Consider the following 25,790-nt stretch of genomic DNA (forward strand, 5'->3'; position numbering starts at 1 on the left):
GGCGTTTCTCCTCCTCTCCATCACACCACCCACACAGCCAGCACACCACCCACCCAGCCATCACACCACCCAGCCAGCACACCACCCACCCACTCAGCCAGCACACCACACCACCCACCCAGCCAGCACACCACCCACCCAGCCAGCACACCACCCACCAAGCCAGCACCCCACACCACCCAGCCAGCCAGCACACCACACCACCCAGCCAGCACACCACACCACCCACCCAGCCAGCACACCACCCAGCGAGCCAGCACACCACCCACCCTGCCAGCCAGCACACCACCCAGCCAGCCAGCACACCACCCACCCAGCCAGCACACCACACCACCCGCCCACCCAGCCAGAACCCCACACCACCCAGCCAGCCAGCACACCAGCCAGCCAGCACACCACCCACTCAGCCAGCACACCACCCACCCAGCCAACACACCACATCACCCACCCAGCCAGCCACACCACACCACCCACCCAGTCAGCACACCACACCACGCCACCCATCCAGCACACCACCCACCCACCCAGCCAGCACACCACCCACCCACCCAGCCAGCACACCACACCACCCACCCAGCACACCACACCACACCACCCACCCAGCCAGCACACCACACCACCCACCCAGCCAGCACACCACACCACCCAGCCACCCACCCACTCAGCAGCACACCACCACCCACCCAACCAGCCAGCACACCACCCACCCAGCCAGCACACCACACCACCCAGCCAGCACACCACCCAGCCAGCACACCACCCACCCAGCCAGCCACAGCACACCACACCACCACCCAGCCAGCACACCACCCAGCCAGCACACTTACACCCACCCACCCAGCCAGCACACCACCCAGCCAGCACACTACACCACCCACCCACCCAGCCAGCCAGCACACCACACCACCCACCCAGCCAGCACACCACCCAGCCAGCACACTACACCACCCACCCAGCCAGCACACCACACCACCCACCCAGCCAGCACACCACCCCCACCCACCCAGCCAGCACACCACCCCACCCACCCAGCCAGCACACCACCCCACCCACCCAGCCAGCACACCACACCACCCACCCAGCCAGCACACCACCCACCCACCCAGCCAGCCAGCACACCACCCACCCAGCCAGCACACCAGCCAGCCAGCACACTACACCACCCACCCAAGCCAGCCACACCAGCCAGCCAGCACCACCACACCACCCACCCAGCCAGCACACCCACCCACCCAGCCACCAGCACACCACACCACCCACCCAGCCACACACCATCCAGCCAGCACACACCCCCACCAGCCACACCCCACCCACCCAGCCACACACCACCCCACCCACCAGCCACACACCACCCACCCAGCCAGCACACCACACCACCCAGCCAGCACACCACACCACCCACCCACCCAGCACCACACACACCCCCCACCCACACCACACACCACCCACCCAGCCAGCACACCACCCACCCATCCCCAGCACACCACCCACCCAGCCAGCACACCATACCACCCACCCAGCCATCACAGCACCAACCCACCCACCCACCCAGCCCCACACCCCCCACCCACCCAGCCAGCACACAACACCACCCACTCAGCCAGCACACCACCCACCACCACAGCCACACACACCACCCACCCAGCCAGCACACCACCCACAGCCAGCACACCACACCACCCACCCAGCCAGCACACCACCCAGCCAGCACCCACACCACCCAGCCAGCACACTACACCACCCCCCAGCCAGCACCCACACCACCCACCCAGCCAGCACACCCCCCACCCACACGCCAGACACCACCACCCCCCACCAGCACACACCCACCCACCACACCACCACACCACCCACCCACCCACACAACCACACCACCCACCCCCACCCACCATCACACCACCCACCCACCCAGCCAGCACACCACCCACCCACCCATCCAGCACACCCACCACCCACCCAGCCAGCACACACACCACCCACCCACCATCACACCACACCACCCACCCACACCACCCACCCACCCATCCAGCACACCCACCCCCCCCCCAGCCAGCACACCACACCACCCACCAGCCCATCACACCACACCACACCCACCCACCACCACCACCCACCCACCCATCCACCCCACCCACCACCACCCACCCACCCTCACACACCCACCCACCCACCCCATCACACCACCCACCCACCCATCCAGCACACCACCACCCCCCACCCCCACCCAGTCAGCACACCACACCACCACCACCCAGCCAGCTAAAACCCAACTCCCCCCACTCACCCAGCCAGCCACTACACCACCCCACCCCAGCAAGCACACCACCCACCCACTCAGCCAGCCCACCACCCACCCCACTTCAGCCAGCCAGCACCCCACCCACCCACCAGCACACACCCACCACTCATCCAGCACACCACCCCCCCCACTCAGCCAGCACACCCACCTCACCCACCCCAGCCAGCCAGCCACATCCCCCCCACACACCACCCAGCCTAGCACACACCACCATCCCACCCAAGCCAGCACCACCACACCACCCAGTCAGCCAGCACCACCCACATATCCACCCAGCCAGCACACCACACCACTCCAGCCAGCAGCCATATCACACCTACCCACCCACCTACGGCCACAGCCAGCCCAGGCACCCCCACCCAGCCAGCCACCACCCACCCAGCCAGCCACCCACCACACTTACCCCACCCAGCCCAAGCCACACCACACTACCCATCCAGGCCAGCCACACCACACCACCCACCCAGTCAGCACACCACCAGCCAGCACACCACACCAACACCCACCACCAGCACACCACACTATCCACCCAGCCAGCACACCACACCACCCAGCCAGCACACCACACTACCCACCCACCCAGCCAGCACACCACACCACCCAGTCAGCACACCACCCAGCCAGCACACCACACCACCCAGCCAGCCAGCACACCACACCACACCACTCAGTCAGCACACCACACCACCCACCCAGTCAGCACACCACCCAGCCAGCACACCACACCACCCAGCCAGCACACCACACCACACCACCCAGCCAGCACACCACACCACCCAGCCAGCACACCACACCACCCAGTCAGCACACCACACTACCCACCCAGCCAGCACACCACACACCAGCCAGCCAGCCACACCACACACCACACCATTCAGTTAGCACACCACCACCCACCCACCCAGTCAGCACACCACCCAGCCAGCACACCACACCACCCAGCCAGCCAGCACACCACACCACTCAGTCAGCCACACCACACCACCCACCCATCATCACCCACCATCCATCACACCACACCACCCCCCATCCATCACACCACACCACCACACCACTCATTCACACACCACACCCCCACCCATTCATCACACCACCCACCATCACACCACACCACCCATCCATCACACCACACCACCCATCACACACCACACTACCCACCCAGCATCACACCACACCACCCATCCATCCATCACACCACCACCAACCACTCATTCATCACACCACACCACCCACCCATTCAGCACACCACCCCCATCACACCACACCACCCATCCATCACACCACACCACACCACCCATCCATCACACCACACCACCCATCCAGCACACCACACACCACACCACTCATCCATCACACCACACCACCCATCCATCACACCACACTACCCACCCATCCATCACCCCACCCACCCACCCTCCATCACCCCACCCACCCATCCATTACCCCCCCACACCCACCATCCACCATCACACCATCCACCCACCCACCCATCCATCACACCACACACCCAGTTCATCCATCCCCCACACCACCACCCATCACACCACCCACCCATCCATCCATCCACCATCACCACCCAGCCATCACACCACACCACCCAACCATCACACCACACCACCCATCCATCACACCACACCACCCAACCAGCCATCACACCACCCAACCATCACACAACCACCCATCCAGCACCCACACCACCCATCCATCAAACCACACCACCCACCCACCCAACCATCACACCACACCACCCATCCAGCATACCACCCACCCAACCATCACACCCACCACCCATCCATCATACCACCCACCCAACCATACACCACACCACCCAGCCATCAAACCACACCATCCACCCCCCAACCATCACACCACACCCCACCCATCCAGCATACCACCACCCAACCATCACACCACACCACACCACCCAACCATCACACCACACCACCCATCCCATCACACCACACCACCCCACCCCCACCAACCAGCAGCACCACACCACCCACCAGCCAGCACAACCCACCCAGCCCAACCAGCACACCACACCACCCAAGCTCAGCACATACCACCCACCACCCAGGCACAGCCACTACCACCTCACCCTACCCAACCAGGCCACACCACCCCCCCCCCCCCCCCCCCCCCCCCCCCCCTCACCACCCAGCCCAGCATACCACCCACCCATACCAGCACACCCACACCACCCAGCCAGCCACACCACCCACCCACCAGCACACCACACCACCCAGCCAGCACCCCACCCACCCACCCAGCCAGCACTCCCACCCACCCAGCCAGCCAGTCCAGCCCACCATCCACCCACCCACCCAGCCAGCCACATCCACACCACCCAGTCAGCCCAGCCCACCCCACACCACCCACCCAGCACACCACCCACCCAGCCAGCCAGCCAGCATACCACCCAGCCAGCACACCACGCCACCCAACCAGCACACCACACCACCCAGCCAGCACACCACACCACCCAACCAGCCAGCACAACCACCCAACCAGCCAGGCACACCACCCTAGCCAGCCACCCACCCAGCCAGCACACCACACCACCCACCCAGCACACCACACCACCCACCCACCCAACCAGCACACCACACCACCCAGCCAGCACACCACACCACCCAACCAGCACACCACACCACCCACCCACCCAACAAGCACACCACACCACCCAGCCAGCACACCACACCACCCAACCAGCACACCACACCACCCACCCACCTAGCCAGCACACCACACCACCCACCCACCCAACAAGCACACCACACCACCCAGCCAGCACACCACACCACCCACCCACCCAACCAGCACACCACACCACCCACCCACCCAACCAGCACACCACACCACCCAACCAGCACACCACACCACCCAGCCAGCACACCACACCACCCAACCAGCCAGCACACCACCCACCCCACCAACCAGCACACCACACCACCCAGCCAGCACACCACACCACCCACCCAACCAACCAGCACACCACACCACCCAACCAGCACACCACACCACCCACCCAGCACACCACCCCACCCACCCAACCAGCACACCACACCACCCACCCAACCAACCAGCACACCACACCACCCAACCAGCACACCACACCACCCACCCAGCACACCACACCACCCACCCACCCAACCAGCACACCACACCACCCAACCAGCACACCACATCACCCACCCACCTAGCCAGCACACCACACCACCCACCCACCCAACCAGCACACCACACCACCCAGCCAGCACACCACACCACCCAACCAGCACACCACCCCACCTACCCAGCCAGCACACCACACTCATCGCCGTCTCAGCCAGAGCCCATTAGAACGTTATGCCCCGTTAAGCTCGGCAGTTTCTCTCGCCACAGCTCCGGCGATGAAGTTCGTCTGGGTTTGCAATTGGATTTTTTTTTTCTGTTGGCTCGATCGAGCGTCATTTACACAGTCGGTTACTTAGAAAATCAATTGGATACAATTAAAGCCGCCCAAGAAGACTTCACGACCAGGACCAAATTAAGACCTTGTGCCAGAAAGGGTTTTACATTTGCTCTTTCCCAATTGAGAACCACTTACCGATGTAAAAATATCGGATGAACGGTTTTGTACCTCCGCAACCCTTGTTAAAGGGGTTAATGGTGCACAGTGTTGTTATGAGCACATATTTCAGCGTTTGCGAAAGCCAGCGAGCCGACCAGTTCAATTCCAGGTCTTGGCTCAGTGGGTCTTGGCGGTTTCCGGATGGGGCCCATGCAAGACCGGTTCAGCCAAGTGGCACCAAAACCGGTTCGATTTCCTCCCTGCCCCAACTGACACCAGTGTAAAGTATGGGGAACCATATATATGATGTGCCGAGAAAAACGTTTGTAAACCCCTTACGATTTTCACATATTTCACATATTTCAAACCTACAATGTTATTAGATCTTAATCTAAGTCTTAATAATAGATGAAGATAATTTTAACACGTAGGCTTTCGCGACCAATATCATCCATAATAGAGGTTTTTGGGTTATATCGTGTAAATATATAAATGTGTCGTTAAAACCCGCCACCACATGACACAGCCAACTAGTAAGGGTTGTCACGTAAACAGAACGTGGCCAATTCGTCACTAGTACAGCACACCAGTGTGTTGGAGAGCCAAGCCGCAACATTTACAATCTGAGTACGACGTTTCGCCAGTAATTACAACTAGCTTCATCAGGCGACAGTCAGATTTGTGGAGAAGTCTTATTGTTTCGTTCCTTTTATAGAGGCGTAGATATGGTGACCACGCAGCTGCGCTCTTGCACAATGTGGGGGGGGGGGGGGGGGTTACTGGGTCAACGTGTGCATTATGCGAGCCCTTTGAACTTGTCCTTCCTGTCTATTGTGTTTATTAAAATAGCGTACCAACGGTGATCCCTATTGAAGTACGCTGCCCTTTGTAGGCATGCATTTAAATAATGTATTATTTGACGATTCGCTTCCACGCAGCACTAAGGCGGTAGCTATCCGAACGGTTAAAGTTATTCGATTTCTTTCAATTTCGATAGATTCTCTAATTAGTCTTGGCCAGTTAGTTTTGCACAAAACTTAAAAATGATAAAAATCAATTGAGTGTCTTGTTGGCACGCGTGTTCTGCTACTACCTATATTTGGGATAATTTCATATTTCTCTGATGTTCTTTAAGTCTGGTGCTGATCATTCGTCCTGTTTTCCCAACATAACATTTACCACACGTGCATTTAATCCTGTACACACCTTCTGTTGATAGCTTCGGTAGTACATCTTTTGTACCAGATGTTAATTTCTGTATTTTATGTACCGTGCCAAATCTGACTCGGATGTTTTGTTTTTCCAAACATCTGGCTAGTTTATCAGTTACTCCCGCAATGTACGGTATTTTATTTATCGTTTTAATTGTTTGGGCAGTTTCAATGCTCTTGTTATTTTATTTGGTTTTGGTATTCAATGCCGTGTTGATTTGTGCATCATTGTAACCGCTCATTTGCAGCGCTTCTTGAACATGTTGAATTTCACTTCTCAGACTGTCATCATCTGACATTTTCTTAGCTTGATGAATGAGCGTCTTGATAAGAGCAGATTTTTGTGCGGGGTGATGTGGCAAGGTGACTTCTATAAACAAAAGGAAGGAGCAGTAATGGGCTCTCTTTTGTCTCCTGTGATAGCGAATTTGTACATGGACGTTTTTGAAACATAAGCAATAGCTTCAAGCACACTAAAACCATCTGCTTGGTTTAGATATGTGTATGACACATTGGTGGTCTGGCCACACGGCAAAGATACACTGAACGCATTTCTAAATCATCTCAACTCGCAAAACCCATCCATCCAGTTCACCATGGAAGTGTACGCTCACAGAAGTCTACCATTTCTGGATATTCTGCTCGGACGGGGTAAAAATGGTAAAATAACACAGCGTTTACCGAAAGAAAACGCATACTGACGCCTATCCGAATACAGAGTCACAGCATCAAAAACCTCTTATGGAAGATAAAGATAACCTGGTTAAATAACACAAACATAATACTATTTGTATCTTCACTCCTTGAAAGGAGGAAGGAACGAGATCGACTCTGCTTCCGAACAGACAACTGAGTGGATAACAAATCTAAAATTACATCTTTAATCTGCTGCGATGAATCCATACGAAAGAAGAACACGTCTCCTCAAATGATTCGACATTCAATAACCACGCGTGAAAAAAATGAATGTGAACCTCGAGATTCAGTAACTGGCGACACCCCCTTGAGCAGCAATGACTGCAACTCAGCGTGTCCTGGTATCGTTGGTCAGTCTCTCACATCGGATTTGAGGAATTTTGGCAATTTTTTTAAACATATCTCCTTCATCTCGCTGACATTTGAGGGTTGCCTTGCATGGACAGCTCGCTTCAGGTCCTGCCACATTTCGATGGGGGTTTAGGTCCGGAATTTCACTAGGACATTGTAAAACGCAGAATTTCTTCTTCTGCAGCCAACGTTATTTTGTAGATCCGCCTGTATGTTGAGGATCATTGTTTTGCTGCAAGACCCACTTTCGGCTCAGCTTCAACTAACGGACGGATGGCCTGACATGCTCCTCTAGAATCTTCTGATACATTTCAGAATTCATGGTTATGTCGATGATGGCAAGCCATCTAGGTTCTGAGGCAGCAAAGCTATTCGATGTTAAAGACCGGGTTTGATTCAAGAAGGCTATCATGATAAAACTATGCAATTTCCAAAATTATCACCGGTTCAAATGTTTTCTCGACACTATATATCAAATGTCGTCCCCACCCCCCCCCCCAATATTATGCGAAAATATATATCATTGCTATCCTATGTAAATAAAAAAAACAATTTGCTAAATCTTGGCCATAAAATCTGGATTTGTCTTCATATAAATCAATGCATAGATTTATTTTTATATGATTGTGGTTATGGTTGTACTTTATTAATCCCAAATCCCTGCCATTACATACAATGAAACAAGAAATGGTAAAAAAGTAAAAACAGAGCAATGTGATACAATACACTATTCGACATTATCGTAAAAAATAAAATAAAAAGTCCATCCCATGTGTTGGTGAATGTTTGAATATTTTAGGCAGAAAATGAGTTTTCTAATTTAGGTATTTTTCTGGGTTGGGACCCCCCAGACACCCTGGAAGATTGGGTCCCCCCCAATGTTGACTCCATGGCTACGTCCTTGCTAACTCGACCCCACCGCAGAGGGACGCAACTCCCTGTCAAGGGATATATGCAAGAGACGACTGTGGTGCCCCTCCTTTCTTACCACTCACGTTTACTGAAATAGCGAGACATGTTTATAACCCGTTTACAATACGTAGGCAATAACTCGATATGGATTATTTTAGTGGCACCGTGTTTTGGTTTTATAGGTAAACAGCGTCAGTGACGGTATTACAAAAAAAATGTAAAGGTACAATGATCATGCGTCTTGCTTTCATGCGCACGTGAGTTAGCAAAAAAAAATGCTATTTTTTCATTTGTAACAATGTTGTGCCATTTTTGGTTAATTGTTGGAAGCACATTTTTGGAATAATTTAGCTGAACATTTCTTACTCGTTCATCCGTTCATACGGAGCCCCCTTGTGGCGGACTGGGCCCCTGAGCGCAGATATGGCAAGGCCTATAAAGCTGCCATTCGCTTGTATCAGATACATTTATTATCCGCACTAGCAAATTTTAGAATATATATTTTACTCGCACAAAACAGGCGTAACAGGCTGAGTCATCCATGAACCGTGCGTTTAACGGTGGTTCTTAATCTCGAGTGTACACCCCCTGGGGGTGCAAGATGCCCTTACTGGGGGTGCAGGTCTTCATAGGTGTTCGCAAACACAAGGCAGATCTGAAACATGGCAGAACCAATACCTCTGCCGTGGCTAACCATTGTTATAACGCTGTGGGCTCGCATGACGTTTTTTTCGAGACCAAGGTACTCTGCGAACCTTCGGGCAACTATCAAAGGTTTGTTCATGAAGCCATCCAGATATAAATACATAACTTCAACCAAGAAGATAGATACAAATTGAACAATCTTTGGAAGGATGTTATTCACCAGGTAATGCATTAACTCTAGATTTGAAGCTTTCGTGACTGCAAGGATCCATACTCTTAGTTTTTTCGGTAAAGTCACGTTGGTAAAAAATGAAATAAAATTAATAAAAATAAAATAATAAAATCACGTTTCGGAGGCAACACAAGTCTCCGTCATCAGGTGGGACCGTCACAGCCAGATTTGCTGCATCACCTTGATGCACATTTAATTTCATTTTTTACCTACGTGACTTTACCGAGAAAACTTAGCGTATAATGCCTTAACTGGTTGTTTCCGTCCGACCTGCCGGTTTACGACTACCGTACATTTAATTGTTTTTCCCCCGTATCTCACTCAGCTTCCCACTCCCCCCCCAGCCTCATGTCCTCTTCCCCAAGCGCTCACGTGCCCCCCCCCCCTTTCTTACCTATATAACCTCTTGCTGCAGCAGCACTCGCCTACTTTAGTATGTTCTTGCTGCGCTTCCACCAGATTGCTTGTTGCGATCGAAACGATTTAGTTTATTTCTACCTACGTGGCTTTACCTAAAGAGCCAAAGAGGATGTTTTCATGAGCGCATCAAACCCAGTTCACACGAAGGCACTCGAGCATCTCCGATTGGCTGGGGTTGACACACATACTGTAATGGTCGGCAAGGCAGCTCCTCACACAGTGTGCGCCAGGCTAACAGGGCACCGAAATGGCAAGATGCTAACTGCCTTGCCAGGGACAGGTCGTGGGTCCAATCCTAAACTGGATTGTTCTCGTGGTCAGGTGGATGGTTTGTTTTGCTGGTTCTCCACATTCGGAACCACGTTTGCTACGACTTCCCATGCCACTTCACAGAGCTATCTTGCGGCCAGGTCACTTCTGAAACATAAGTTAGCTGTGGGCCTTACAGGCAATATAAACGTAACACGGTCAAGCGTCACAACTCGGAACACACCATGCAACCCAGCTACCGTAGGCTACTGCCGGACCACTCCACATTAACTGGTATGGAACGGGCTCACCCAGCAATAGTGCACGTGATGGCTACAGCAGCAGCATACAAACTCCCACTAGTAATTACAAGCCCTGGGGTTAACCAGGTTATTCATTTGGATGACTGCACATCCATTTTCGCCCGCCACTGAAAACATGAGGGGCCTCCTGACGGAGTAATAACGGGAGGCCTTCCCGGATAAACGCGTGGAACAACATGACACACCACAACGAAAATTAGAAAACACACGTTTATTTAAATTCAGTTCACAGAATGTGGAATCGTGTTGTGTGTGCAGATTCCCCACGTCGTCCCTCCTCCGGGCTCCCCTGGTCCCAAGCATCTCTCCCCGGTTCCACCTGTGGGGGGGAAAGAAGTGGGAGATGGTAAATAAACTTGGCACGGTCATCGGCAGCAATGTTGCGGGTGGAGGGCATTGGGGGAGCAGGCGAGGCAGCCTCAGTGGGGTTAAAGCTTGAGTTGTGTTCAGTGTGCCAAGGGCACTCAAACAAGAGGTGTCAGTGCTGACTCATCATGGGCAACGCCTCCGCCTGCTCACATCCCATCGACGACAATCAAGACGCCAATTAAGCTCCCCTTCCCAGAGTTGTATTTTTAAATCCTTTATATTAAGTTCGCTTGCTTGCGCGTTTAAGACCGTGCAAATCTTTCGGTCGTTTTTTAACCCACTTTCCGTGATCCAGTCGAGCTGACATTTTGCACACAGACTCGTGCGTGACAATTTACTTTCGTATTTCTTCCAAAATGTGCCACTTTTGAAGAAAAAAATCTCATATTTAATTTAAAATACCAATGTGATAAAAATTAAACTCTTACTCAAGAAAAACAGAAATGAATAATAAAATAAAACCGATGCCACACAAAGGATTTATAGTGAAAAACTTTGTTTTTACGGGTTAATTTTTTTCCGGAGGAATCCAATGAGCTACGAGGCTCTCAGGTCTCCAGTATACACATTTGTCCACGCATCACCGTACTGCATCTCAAATATATATATTTCATCATACATGCCATCGACTCGAACCGGATTAATCCAGGGACAATAAAATCGGTTTTGGATAGATCCCAACATCTTTCTTCCCAACAAGGTAACGTTTCTTGTATACGCACCGTTGTCAAATCATTTATTGTAAGGTAACCGATATCACGCCTGAACAAAAAAAAACAATTATAAATCCTAAAAACGCGTTTAAGTCTACGCACAGTACAGTAATATCCGAAACGCGCGCGTGGGTTTTAAGTTTTAAAAGCCACGTGGTGCAGCAGCAGCTGCAGCCGGCCATGCCAAGCGAAGAAGCAGTCGACCACGTGGTTCACGCGGGAATCGCGATTTCCATCCTGCACGTACGATCCCTTGCGCGTCAAGACAAAGAGGCCGCTCCTTACAGAAAGACGTCGTATACAATAACGATGAACCTACAGGGTGGTCCACATGTCCTGTGACCGCCCCTCCCCCATACATTAACCATAATTTTTTTCACCCTTTAAATATTTAAAACAAACCTCGCGTAAAAAAATATTAAGGGGACTAAATTGGGTGGGGGGGGGGGGGGTCACAATACATCTAGACCACCATGTAGATAGATGGCGTGGTTTAAGCAAAACAAATTATTTCAGTCAAATTACTTTTTTACCTTTTCGGATACCGAAACGCGTTTACAGCGGGGTTCGTCAAACTCGAAAGTCAACTTGGGACATTCGTCTAAAACACTACGCGCCCGCCCAAAAATACAAACCGGCGACGATTCGGACAATGCCTTTCAAAGGTACAATGCCCGAAACGTTGCCCTTCCAGGGCGGCGTTAACGGCGACTGCGCGTTGGAAGGTCACGGCAGACTGGAGAGCCCTTAGTTCATCCACTGCTGGATGAAGCCCTCACCACCCACCGTGTAACTATACAAAATCAATCGCTGTAGCATTTATCTTGCGGATTAAGCCGCGCTTTAAAACTCGCACCCCGCTGACGAACCCCATTTACCGCGCGCGTGGTTAGGCCAAACGGGCTTAAACCAAAGGCCTAGGCCTCGACCCACGTGGACGACCAATCCAAGACGGATAAAGTGCTTTAAATCGAGTTTTACCAAAGCGCTACTACCAAGCAGTTAATATAAATCCAACCAATACACATAATTAAAGTATTTAACTTTTAAACGAATCTAAACTGTTAAGATCGCACTACGAGCTATAAGTGGACCACTCCAACTCACCTCCACGAAGACACAAGACCGAGTGGAGCGCGATGGGCGCTTAAATACCCGTGGGTGATACCACTTTCCCGTAGAGCGGGGGGGAATGGAAAATTAAGTATTGTAAGACGATACAATATTGCGTTTACATTGTTTATCTACGTATATAAATCTAATATTAATTGAATTATTCTTCTGATTAAAGTGTTTAAATAGATTTATTCGTTTTTTTTTTTACAAATTCCTGTATTAAGCGAAGTTGATTCCACCCAAATAAATGGGTGTAATGTGTTGGTCCGCCTCGCTGTGATTGGGCGGTGGCATCGAACTCGCCGACGCGTCGACCAATCAAAGGCGCCGTCACTGGAGGCCCGTGAGGAGGAAGAGCACCCCGTGTGGAGGTGAGGGATGCGAACTCTCTCCAACTCACCCACTCCTCACTCACACTCACCCCTCTCTTACTCACTCACCCACTCCTCACTCACCCCTCACACTCACTCACTCACTCACTCCTCACTCACACATCTCCTCCTCCTCACTCACCACTCACCCCACTCTCACTCACTCACCCTCACCCTCCTCACCCTCACCCCTCTCTCACTCACTCCTCACTCATCTCCTCTCTCACTCACCCACTCACTCCTCACTCTTACTCACTCCCCCACTCACTCCTCACCCACTCACACTCACCCCTCTCTCACTCACCCACTCACTCCTCACTCTTACTCACTCACCCACTCACTCCTCACCCACTCACACTCACCCCTCTCTCACTCACCCACTCACTCCTCACTCTTACTCACTCACCCACTCACTCCTCACCCACTCACACTCACCCCTCTCTCACTCACCCACTCACTCCTCACTCTTACTCACTCCCCCACTCACTCCTCACCCACTCACACTCACCCCCTCTCTCACTCACCCACTCACTCCTCACTCTTACTCACTCACCCACTCACTCCTCACCCACTCACACTCACCCCTCTCTCACTCACCCACTCACTCCTCACTCTTACTCACTCACCCACTCACTCCTCACCCACTCACACTCACCCCTCTCTCACTCACCCACTCACTCCTCACTCTTACTCACTCACCCACTCACTCCTCACCCACTCACACTCACCCCTCTCTCACTCACCCACTCACTCCTCACTCTTACTCACTCACCCACTCACTCCTCACCCACTCACACTCACCCCTCTCTCACTCACCCACTCACTCCTCACTCTTACTCACTCACCCACTCACTCCTCATCCACTCACACTCACCCCTCTCTCACTCACCCACTCACTCCTCACTCTTACTCACTCACCCACTCACTCCTCACCCACTCGCTCCTCCTCACCCTCACTCACTCACACTCACTCACTCCTCACTCACCCTCACCCACCCACTCACTCATCTCCTCCTCACCCTCACTCACTCACCTCCTCCTCCTTCTCCTCACCCTCACCCACTCACTCCTCACTCACTCGCTCCTCACTCATCTCCTCCTCCTCACCCTCACTCACTCACTCCTCACTCACTCACTCACTCCTCACCCCTCTCTCACTCACTCCTCACCCTCACTCACCCTCACTCACTCACCCACTCCTCACCCACTCACTCCTCACTCACCCACTCACTCCTCACCCACTCACTCACTCACTCCTCACCCACTCACTCCTCACTCACCCACTCACTCCTCACCCTCTCACTCCTCACTCACCCACTCACTCCTCACCCACTCACTCACTCACTCCTCACCCACTCACTCACTCACTCACTCCTCACCCACTCACTCCTCACTCACCCACTCACTCCTCACCCCTCTCTCACTCACTCACTCACCCACTCCTCACCCTCACCCACTTCCTCCTCACCCACTCACTCACTCCTCACCCACTCACTCCTCACTCACTCCTCACCCACTCACTCACTCCTCACCCACTCGCTCCTCACTCACCCATTCACTCCTCACTCACTCACTCACCCCTCTCTCACTCACTCCTCACTCCTCACCTCCTCCTCCTCACCCTCACCCACTCACTCCTCACCCACTCGCTCCTCACTCACCCACTCACTCCTCACTCACTCACTCTCACCCCTCTCTCACTCACTCCCTCCCCCCCCCACTCCTCACCCTCACCCACTTCCTCCTCACCCACTCACTCACTCCTCACCCACTCACTCCTCACTCACTCCTCACTCACTCCTCACCCCTCTCTCACTCACCCTCACTCACTCACTCCTCACTCACCCACTCATTCACTCGTCACCCCTCTCTCACTCACTCACTCACTCACTCCTCACCCCCCTCTCACCCACCCTCCCTCACTCCTCGTTCACCCACTCATTCACTCCTCACCCCTCTCTCACCCACTCACTCCTCACCCCTCTCTCACCCACTCACTCCTCACCCCTCTCTCACTCACCCACTCCTCACCCCTCTCTCACTCACCCACTCCTCACCTTTCTCTCACCCACTCACTCCTCACCCCTCTCTCACTCACCCACTCCTCACCCCTCTCTCACCCACTCACTCCTCACCCCTCTCTCACTCACCCACTCCTCACCCCTATCTCACCCACTCACTCCTCACCCCTCTCTCCCCCACTCACTCCTCACCCCTCTCTCACTCACTCACTCCTCACCCCTCTCTCACTCACCCACTCACTCCTCACCCCTCTCTCACCCACTCACTCCTCACCCCTCTCTCACTCACTCACTCCTCCCCCCTCTCTCACCCACTCACTCCTCACCCCTCTCTCCCCCACTCACTCCTCACCCCTCTCTCACTCACTCACTCACTCCTCACCCCCCTCTCACTCACCCTCACTCACTCCTCGTTCACCCACTCATTCACTCCTCAGCCCTCACTCACCCACTCACTCCTCACCCACTCACACTCACCCCTCTCTCACTCACCCACTCACTCTTCACTCTTACTCACTCACCCACTCACTCCTCACCCACTCACACTCACCCCTCTCTCACTCACCCACTCACTCCTCACTCTTACTCACTCACCCACTCACTCCTCACCCACTCACACTCACCCCTCTCTCACTCACCCACTCACTCCTCACTCTTACTCACTCACCCACTCACTCCTCACCCACTCACACTCACCCCTCTCTCACTCACCCACTCACTCCTCACTCTTACTCACTCACCCACTCACTCCTCACCCACTCACACTCACCCCTCTCTCACTCACCCACTCACTCCTCACTCTTACTCACTCACCCACTCACTCCTCACCCACTCACACTCACCCCTCTCTCACTCACCCACTCACTCCTCACTCTTACTCACTCACCCACTCACTCCTCACCCACTCACACTCACCCCTCTCTCACTCACCCACTCACTCCTCACTCTTACTCACTCACCCACTCACTCCTCACCCACTCGCTCCTCCTCACCCTCATTCACTCACACTCACTCACTCCTCACTCACCCTCACCCACCCACTCACTCATCTCCTCCTCACCCTCACTCACTCACCCCTCTCCTCCTCTTCACCCTCACTCACTCACCTCCTCCTCCTTCTCCTCACCCTCACCCACTCACTCCTCACTCACTCGCTCCTCACTCATCTCCTCCTCACCCTCACTCACTCACTCCTCACTCACTCACTCACTCCTCACCCCTCTCTCACTCACTCCTCACCCTCACTCACCCTCACTCACTCACCCACTCCTCACCCACTCACTCCTCACTCACCCACTCACTCCTCACCCACTCACTCACTCACTCCTCACCCACTCACTCCTCACTCACCCACTCACTCCTCACCCACTCACTCCTCACTCACCCACTCACTCCTCACCCACTCACTCACTCACTCCTCACCCACTCACTCACTCACTCACTCCTCACCCACTCACTCCTCACTCACCCACTCACTCCTCACCCCTCTCTCACTCACTCACTCACCCACTCCTCACCCTCACCCACTTCCTCCTCACCCACTCACTCACTCCTCACCCACTCACTCCTCACTCACTCCTCACCCACTCACTCACTCCTCACCCACTCGCTCCTCACTCACCCATTCACTCCTCACTCACTCACTCACCCCTCTCTCACTCACTCCTCACTCCTCACCTCCTCCTCCTCACCCTCACCCACTCACTCCTCACCCACTCGCTCCTCACTCACCCACTCACTCCTCACTCACTCACACTCACCCCTCTCTCACTCACTCACTCACTCACCCACTCCTCACCCTCACCCACTTCCTCCTCACCCACTCACTCACTCCTCACCCACTCACTCCTCACTCACTCCTCACTCACTCCTCACCCCTCTCTCACTCACCCTCACTCACTCACTCCTCACTCACCCACTCATTCACTCGTCACCCCTCTCTCACTCACTCACTCACTCCTCACCCCCCTCTCACTCACCCTCACTCACTCCTCGTTCACCCACTCATTCACTCCTCACCCCTCTCTCACCCACTCACTCCTCACCCCTCTCTCACCCACTCACTCCTCACCCCTCTCTCACTCACCCACTCCTCACCCCTCTCTCACTCACCCACTCCTCACCCCTCTCTCACCCACTCACTCCTCACCCCTCTCTCACTCACCCACTCCTCACCCCTCTCTCACCCACTCACTCCTCACCCCTCTCTCACTCACCCACTCCTCACCCCTATCTCACCCACTCACTCCTCACCCCTCTCTCACTCACTCACTCCTCACCCCTCTCTCACTCACTCACTCCTCACCCCTCTCTCACTCACCCACTCACTCCTCACCCCTCTCTCACCCACTCACTCCTCACCCCTCTCTCACTCACTCACTCCTCACCCCTCTCTCACCCACTCACTCCTCACCCCTCTCTCACCCACTCACTCCTCCCCCCTCTCTCACTCACTCACTCACTCCTCACCCCCCTCTCACTCACCCTCACTCACTCCTCGTTCACCCACTCATTCACTCCTCAGCCCTCTCTCACCCACTCACTCCTCACCCCTCTCTCACCCACTCACTCCTCACCCCTCTCTCACCCACTCACTCCTCACCCCTCTCTCACTCACTCACTCCTCACCCCTCTCTCACTCACTCACTCCTCACCCCTCTCTCTCTCACTCACTCACTCACTCCTTACCCCTCTCTCACCCACTCACTCCTCACCCCTCTCTCACTCACTCACTCCTCACCCCTCTCTCACTCACCCTCACTCACTCCTCGTTCACCCACTCATTCACTCCTCACCCCTCTCTCACCCACTCACTCCTCACCCCTCTCTCACCCACTCACTCCTCACCCCTCTCTCACCCACTCACTCCTCACCCCTCTCTCACTCACTCACTCCTCACCCCTCTCTCACCCACTCACTCATCACCCCTCTCTCACTCACTCACTCCTCACCCCTCTCTCACCCACTCCTCTCACCCTCTCTCACTCCTCCTCCTCACCCTCTCACTCACTCACTCCTCACCCCTCTCTCACTCACTCACTCCTCACCCCTCTCTCACTCACCTCACTCCTCACCCCTCTCTCACTCACCCACTCCTCACCCCTCTCTCACTCACTCACTCCTCACCCTCTCTCACTCACTCACTCCTCACCCCTCTCTCACTCACTCACTCACTCCTCACCCTTCTCTCACTCACTCACTCCTCACCCCTCTCTCACTCACTCACTCCTCACCCCTCTCTCACTCACTCACTCCTCACCCCTCTCTCACTCACTCACTCCTCACCCCTCTCTCACTCACCCACTCCTCACCCCTCTCTCACTCACTCACTCCTCACCCCTCTCTCACTCACTCACTCCTCACCCCTCCCTCACCCACTCACTCCTCACCCCTCTCTCACTCACCCACTCACTCCTCACCCCTCTCTCACCCACTCACTCCTCACCCCTCTCTCACCCACTCACTCCTCACCCCTCTCTCACTCACTCACTCCTCACCCCTCTCTCACTCACTCACTCCTCACCCCTCTCTCACCCACTCACTCCTCACCCTCTCTCACTCACTCACTCCTCACCCCTCTCTCACTCACTCACTCCTCACCCCTCTCTCACTCACCCACTCCTCACCCCTCTCTCACTCACTCACTCCTCACCCCTCTCTCACTCACCCACTCCTCACCCCTCTCTCACTCACCCACTCCTCACCCCTCTCTCACTCACTCACTCCTCACCCCTCTCTCACTCACCCACTCCTCACCCCTCTCTCACCCACTCACTCCTCACCCCTCTCTCACTCACCCACTCCTCACCCCTCTCTCACTCACTCACTCCTCACCCCTCTCTCACTCACCCACTTCTCACCCCTCTCTCACTCACTCCTCACCCCTCTCTCACTCACCCACTCCTCACCCCTCTCTCACTCACTCACTCCTCACCCCTCTCTCACTCACCCACTCCTCACCCCTCTCTCACTCACTCACTCCTCACCCCTCTCTCACTCACCCACTCCTCACCCCTCTCTCACTCACCCACTCCTCACCCCTCTCTCACTCACTCACTCACTCCTCACCCCTCTCTCACTCACTCACTCCTCACCCCTCTCTCACTCACCCACTCACTCCTCACCCCTCTCTCACTCACTCACTCACTCCTCACCCCTCTCTCACTCACTCACTCCTCACCCCTCTCTCACTCACTCACTCCTCACCCCTCTCTCACTCACTGACTCACTCCTCACCGCTCTCTCACTCACCCACTCACTCCTCACCTCCTCTCTCAATCCTCCTCATTCACTCCTCTCCCTCACTCCTCGCTGACTCACTCACTCTCTCACTCCTCACTCACTCACTACTCTCTCACTCACTCTCTCACTCCTCACTCACTCACTACTCTCCCACTCACTCTCTCACACCTCACTCACTCACTACTCTCTCACTCCTCACTCACTCACTCACTACTCTCTCACTCACTCTCTCACTCCTCACTCACTCACTACTCTCTCACTCACTCTCTCACTCACTCACCACTCACTACTCTCTCACTCACTCCTCACTCACTACTCACTCATTCACTACTCACTCACTACTCACCACTCTCTCTCTCGCTCACTCACTACTCTCTCACTCACTCACCACTCTCTTACTCACTCACACTCCTCTCCCTCACTCATCTCTGACTCATTCACTCACTAACTACTCTCTCACTCACTACTCTCTCACTACTCACTCACCACTCTCTCACTCACTCACTACTCACTCACACACTCACTCACTACTCACTCACTCACCACTCTCTTACTCACTCACTACTCACTCACCCACTCACTACTCACTCACTACTCACTCACTCACTACTCACTCACACACTCACTCACACTCACTCACTACTCACTCACTACTCACTCACTACTCACTCACTCACCACTCTCACTCACTACTCTCTCACTCACTCACACTCACTCACTACTCACTCACTCACCACTCTCTCACTCACTCACTACTCACTCACACTCACTACTCACTCACTAACTACTCTCTCACTCACTCTCTCCTCACTGAGTATCACTCCCCTCACCCTCCTCACTCACTCTCTCCCTCCTCACTCACTCTCTCACTCACTACTCTCTCCCTCCGCTCTCAGTATCACTCATTCTCTCACTACTCTCTCACTCACTCCTCACTAACTCACTACTCTCTCTTAACTCCTCTCTGACTCACTCCCCTCTCCCTCCTCACTCACTCACCACTCTCTCAAGCACTCCCTCCACTCTCAGTATCACTCCCCTCACTCTCTCTCACTCTCTCTCACTCACTCCTCACTCTCTCGCTCAGTACTCTCCCTTCACTCCTCTTTGACTCACTCCTGCCCCCCACTCGTCTCACTCGCTCCCCTCACTCCTCATCACTCTTCTCAGTCACTCTCATTCACTCACTGTTTCACTCACTCACTCTTTAACTCACTCACTCTTTCACTCACTTTCCTCCCTCGGTATCACTCCTGCCACTATCTCTTCTCTCACTGGGCGCCACGGTGGCTATGAGATGTTAACTCCCTCGCCTGGTATACAGGAGGTCGTGGGTTCGATCCTGACCCTGACGCCTGCTGCTGTATATGTGGAGTTTGCGTGTCTCTCTCATCATCATCACGGTGGCTAGGAGATGTTAACTACCTCGCCTGGTGTGCAGGAGGTCGTGGGTTCGATCCTGACCCTGACGCCTGCTGCTGTATATGTGGAGTTTGCGTGTCTCTCTCATCATCATCACGGTGGCTAGGAGATGTTAACTACCTCGCCTGGTATGCAGGAGGTCGTGGGTTCGATCCTGACCCTGACGCCTGCTGCTGCATATTTGGAGTTTGCGTGTCTCTCCCCTCGTGGTCGCGGGGATTTTTCTCCGGGTCCTCCGTTTTTTTCCCTCCACATTTAGAATCAACATCACCACGCGTTTAGGGTGTTTGGCTGCTAAACATTTCCACACGACGGTAAGCCATCTTCGTTGAGCCTATCATTTGTGATAGCGAGGTCGCTTCTTGATAAAGGGACCGTCCATAAATGACGTCACGCACCTGGGGGGGGTCAGACATTTGTGACTGATGAGGGGGGGGGGTTGAAATGTGACGTCACATCAAAATGAGCAACTTTAAATAAATATAGACAACACGTTCTACTTAACTAAATAGGCTTTTTAATAAAGTTTTCTCCTACAACATCAGAGTGCAGCGCTACATTAAATACGCACTACAATGACAATAGTTTAAAACGATTTAAAGCATGTTTTATATTCAAAATGGAAATATGGTTTTGGAGGGGGGGGGCAGAGCTTTGTGGCGTCATATTTGAGGGGGGGGGGGACTGACTTTTTGTGACGCCATGTGACGAGCGGGGGGGGGGGTCAAAAATCGTCCAAAGTCGCGTGACGTCATTTATGGACGGCCCCTTAGTAGTTTGAGCGGTGAGACTCGGAGTCCAGGCCGTCCTGGGCTGCCAGGCGGGCATGAGATGGGGGGTCTGAACACGGCTGTGTAGCTGGGACTGCGAGCACGCTGAGCCTTACTCCGGCTCCTGCGGGCAGACGCTCTCACAACGTTGAGGACCAACTCCTCACAGAGACATTCAGAGACGTAGCAGGAGCCGAGAGAGAGAGAGAGCCAGAGACTCGGCGAGGCTTTCCTTGGTGAGTCACGTCGCAGTGATACCCCGATTTACGTCGGGGAAGCGTCAGAGGTCGCAAACGGGTTTTGATTCCTTACCCGTACCCTACCCGAAATGAGTGACAAACAGTGACTCACCAGTGACTCACGGCCTACCCGTACCCGTACCCGGCCGCACCAGGGTCACAAACGGGTACCCGTACCCTACCCGAAATGAGTGACAAACGGTGACTCACCAATGACTCACGGCCTACCCGTACCCGGCCGCACCAGGGTCGCAAACGGCTACCCGTACCCGTACCCGGCCGGGTACGGGTAGCCGGGTATCAGGTAGGGTACGGGTATCGGGTACCCGGTTGCGACCTCTGGGAAGCGTTCCTTCGGTTCAGTTTCATTGATTAGGTATAGCCCTATGAGCCAATTGGCTCTTGAATCGGGTGCAACCGCAACAAACACAAAACAAGACCGTGAACAAGAAAACATCTTCAAGTGACTGACTACGTGCAAACATAAAATCCAAGAAAAGACGGCAAAATATTGCAGATAAAGCACCGCACACCAACGCTCCTGCAAGGTGCGACGGCGGATATCGAACCGACGTCCATCAAAGCGATTGGCGGGGCAGGAGGTGGTGGAGGCGATGGCTGAGAGGCGACGGGTAACGAGACGGGACGGACGACGATGCCGTCGGCGACGTCAAAGTGCGTGGAGTGGAGTCGACGCTAATCGGGTCGCGGTGTTAATAGCGTGACGACGACGCAGCTGCGAAGCGACGTTTAAAGGGGCGAGGGACGTAAATCGGGGTATGATTCACATTCTTGTTGTTCTTCTTGGTTCTTTCGGTAAAGTCACGTAGAAGGGAAATAATAAAATAATAAAAATAAAACATAATCAAATAATTCTCACGACGTTTCGGCCACAACGCAAGCAGCCGTCCTCAGGTGAAGAACAGGTCTGTCGGAAAGACAGCGTCTGAAGCAGCAAATTTCACATTCTTGTTATTGCTTCTATTGTTGTGATGTCACCAATCGAGGCTGTGTATGATTCATCCATAGCCGGCAGTGCCGAGAACCGCTGGCAATGTTGTTGTTGACGCGCGGAGTATGCGAGGAACGCGCGTTGATGTGTGTGTGTGTCGTGTGCTTTTTGTACTTTGTGTGCGCTGTGCGTTTGCGTGCCCTGTTGCACGTGTCGTGAGCTGCTAAGTGTTGTGTGTGCTGTTTGTGTGCTGTTTGTGTGCTTGCTGTGTGCGTGCTGTGTGGTGCGTCTTCTGCGACGTGCCTCTTGTGCATGGTGTATGTGTGTACATGTTCGCACTCTGCCTGACCGAGGCAGGCATCTCAGTCAGTCGACCCATGGCACCTACTGGGTCTGCCCCGTGACCTCCTGCCAGCGGGCGTTCGACACTTCACGTGGCCTCAAGGTGCACTTGGCCTGGCACAAGCGTCGTGGTGACGTCACCGCCACTTAGTGGCGAATGGCGGTTGTTGTTGTTGCACTCTGCCTATGTGCGCGCGTGACATTTGTGCCGCGTTGTGTGTGTATGTGTCTTGCCTCCTCTTGTGCGTGGTGCCCTGCTCGCATGGCCATTGCCTCTTGTGGGTTTTGGTTGCTGTGGTAGTGTGTGCGGTGTCCACTGAGTGTGTCGCGTGTCCGTGTGTGTCCGTGTGTGTCCGAGTGTAGGCGGTGCTGCCCGTGCAGTAGCGCCGCCGCCGCCGCTGTCGCAGCTGCCGCGAGCGGATGGCCTCTGCCCGGGGCAGCTGGTACAGCCCGTTCGCGAGCGGCGCCGGCGTGCCAACCACCACCTCGCCTGCCAGCCAGTCCCCCCCGGGCGTGGTGAGAGAGAGTCCCCCCCCCACCGCCTTCCAGCACACAGGCTACACACAACTACACTAACTACAACCCAGGGGTGCAGCTATTGTGGTGGGTGGCGGGGGGGGGGTAGTTTAACACGTCGGCTTTTGTGACCAATATCATTCCATTATATAGGCTTTTTTAAAATTTGGGGTTAGATCACGTAAATGTAAATGTGTCGTTAAACCCGCCACCACCCGGCATGGGAAACAGAACATGCCAATCCGTTTACGATTGTAAATATTGTGGATTTGCTCTCCAACGTGCCAGTGTGCTGTACTAGTTCTGTTTACTTGACAGACCTTACTAATTAGCTGTGTCAGGTGGTGGCTGGTTTAACGACACATATTTACGTGATCTAACCCCAAAAAAACCTTTATTATGGGAGGGTATGTGGTCGCGTTATGCGACGCATAGGGGGCCCAGTCGGCCACAAGGGGGCCCCGAATCAACAGATAAACAAGTCCCAAAATTTAAGAACAATATTTGAGAACGTAAAATATATCGTTATTTAGCCAACATATGATTGTATACGGGTTAAAAACATCCGTAGATATTTCTGTAAAGGTGAATCGGGAGAAAGAAGGGGGGTGGCCCACAGACACCTACAGTACCCACCTAGTCCTATAGTACCACCTACACCTATAGTACCACCTAGTCCTATAGTACCCACCCAGACCTATAGTACCACCTCGCCCTATAGTACACACCTAGTCCTATAGTACCACCTACACCTATAGTACCCACCTAGACCTTCTACGCCAGTGGTGGCCTCTAATCCAGCACTGTGGGAGGGTTGGTGAGTGAGCGTTGGTGGATTGCACAAATGTTGTGAAACTCCGCACTCCCGTGAGAGTCGAGGTGCTACAACACATCTGGCTTGCCAGGAGAAGCCTGCGCAGCGAATGTAGTCCCTGCGCTTTCTATGTACACTCGTGTAGTACCCTGTTCTTCTGTGTGCACCTGTGTCCGTACCTGTACCGCTACGTACTAACTCCGCGTACCTCTGTAGCTCCACTGTGGCGTTGAGAGTGGTAGCGGTCAGCGCTGCTCTGCGCTACGAACCCGGCGACCCGAGTTCCATTCCTGCACGCGGCCAACACCAAGTGACGATTATCTGAACCGGTCCTAAGCCTCCCCTAGGTCGACTCGGCCTCAGATTAGTACCCGGTGCGGTGTGTAAACATCGCCACTAGGGAGATAAAGGCGGCCAGGTATGGTGCTGGCCACCCACCTCCTCGTGTGCCGTGCTGGCCTTCATAGCTGCTACTTGCTAACAGCACTTGCCCCAGCATGTCTGTTCGGGCTATATGGGGGATATTTTTGGTTTGTCTCTGTCGGGTAACGCTCTGGTTGTGTACGGCAGGCGAGGATGGAGACAACGTTTGGGCCTGCGTACACCACCATCACCACCATCACCAAGGGTGAGCACCGCACAGCTGTACACGCGGCACAAGCCAGCGCCGCACAGATGGGTACGGTCCATGGAGTCATTCGTGTGTGAGACGCTGTGTGTGTGAGACGCTGTGTATACGTGTGTGTGTGACGCTGTGTGTACGTGTGTGTATGTGAGACGCTGTGTAATACGTGTGTGTGTGAGATGCTGTGTATACGTGTGTGTGTGTGTGACGCTGTGTGTGTGTGTGTGTACGTGTGTATGTGTGTGTGTGAGACGCTGTGTGTGTGTGTACGTGTGTATGTGTGTGTGTGAGACACTATGTATACGTGTGTATGTGTGTGAGACGCTGTGTAGCAGTTAGCGTGTTGCACTATGAACCTGGCAACCCGAGTTCGATTCCCGCTCACGG

At 54.1% G+C, this 25,790-nt stretch overlaps 1 protein-coding gene across 2 annotated transcripts in view; it reads left to right on the forward strand.

The window, feature by feature from the left end:
* The first annotated feature begins 13,417 nt into the window (after positions 1-13,417).
* TRAF7 (TNF receptor associated factor 7) overlaps positions 13,418-25,790 on the forward strand; it is a 42,149-nt gene continuing 29,776 nt past the window's right edge. For both annotated transcript variants that reach the window (XM_061560785.1, XM_061560786.1), the window contains exons 1-3: positions 13,418-13,460; positions 23,812-23,964; positions 25,349-25,406. In XM_061560785.1, coding sequence (XP_061416769.1) covers positions 23,869-23,964; positions 25,349-25,406 — 154 coding nt within the window. In that variant the 5' untranslated portion in view covers positions 13,418-13,460; positions 23,812-23,868. The remainder of the gene's footprint in view (positions 13,461-23,811; positions 23,965-25,348; positions 25,407-25,790) is intronic.

The sequence above is a fragment of the Lethenteron reissneri genome, chromosome 26 (assembly GCF_015708825.2).
Source record: "Lethenteron reissneri isolate LAM-NWPU_2019-01 chromosome 26, ASM1570882v1, whole genome shotgun sequence".
Lineage (NCBI taxonomy): Eukaryota > Metazoa > Chordata > Hyperoartia > Petromyzontiformes > Petromyzontidae > Lethenteron > Lethenteron reissneri.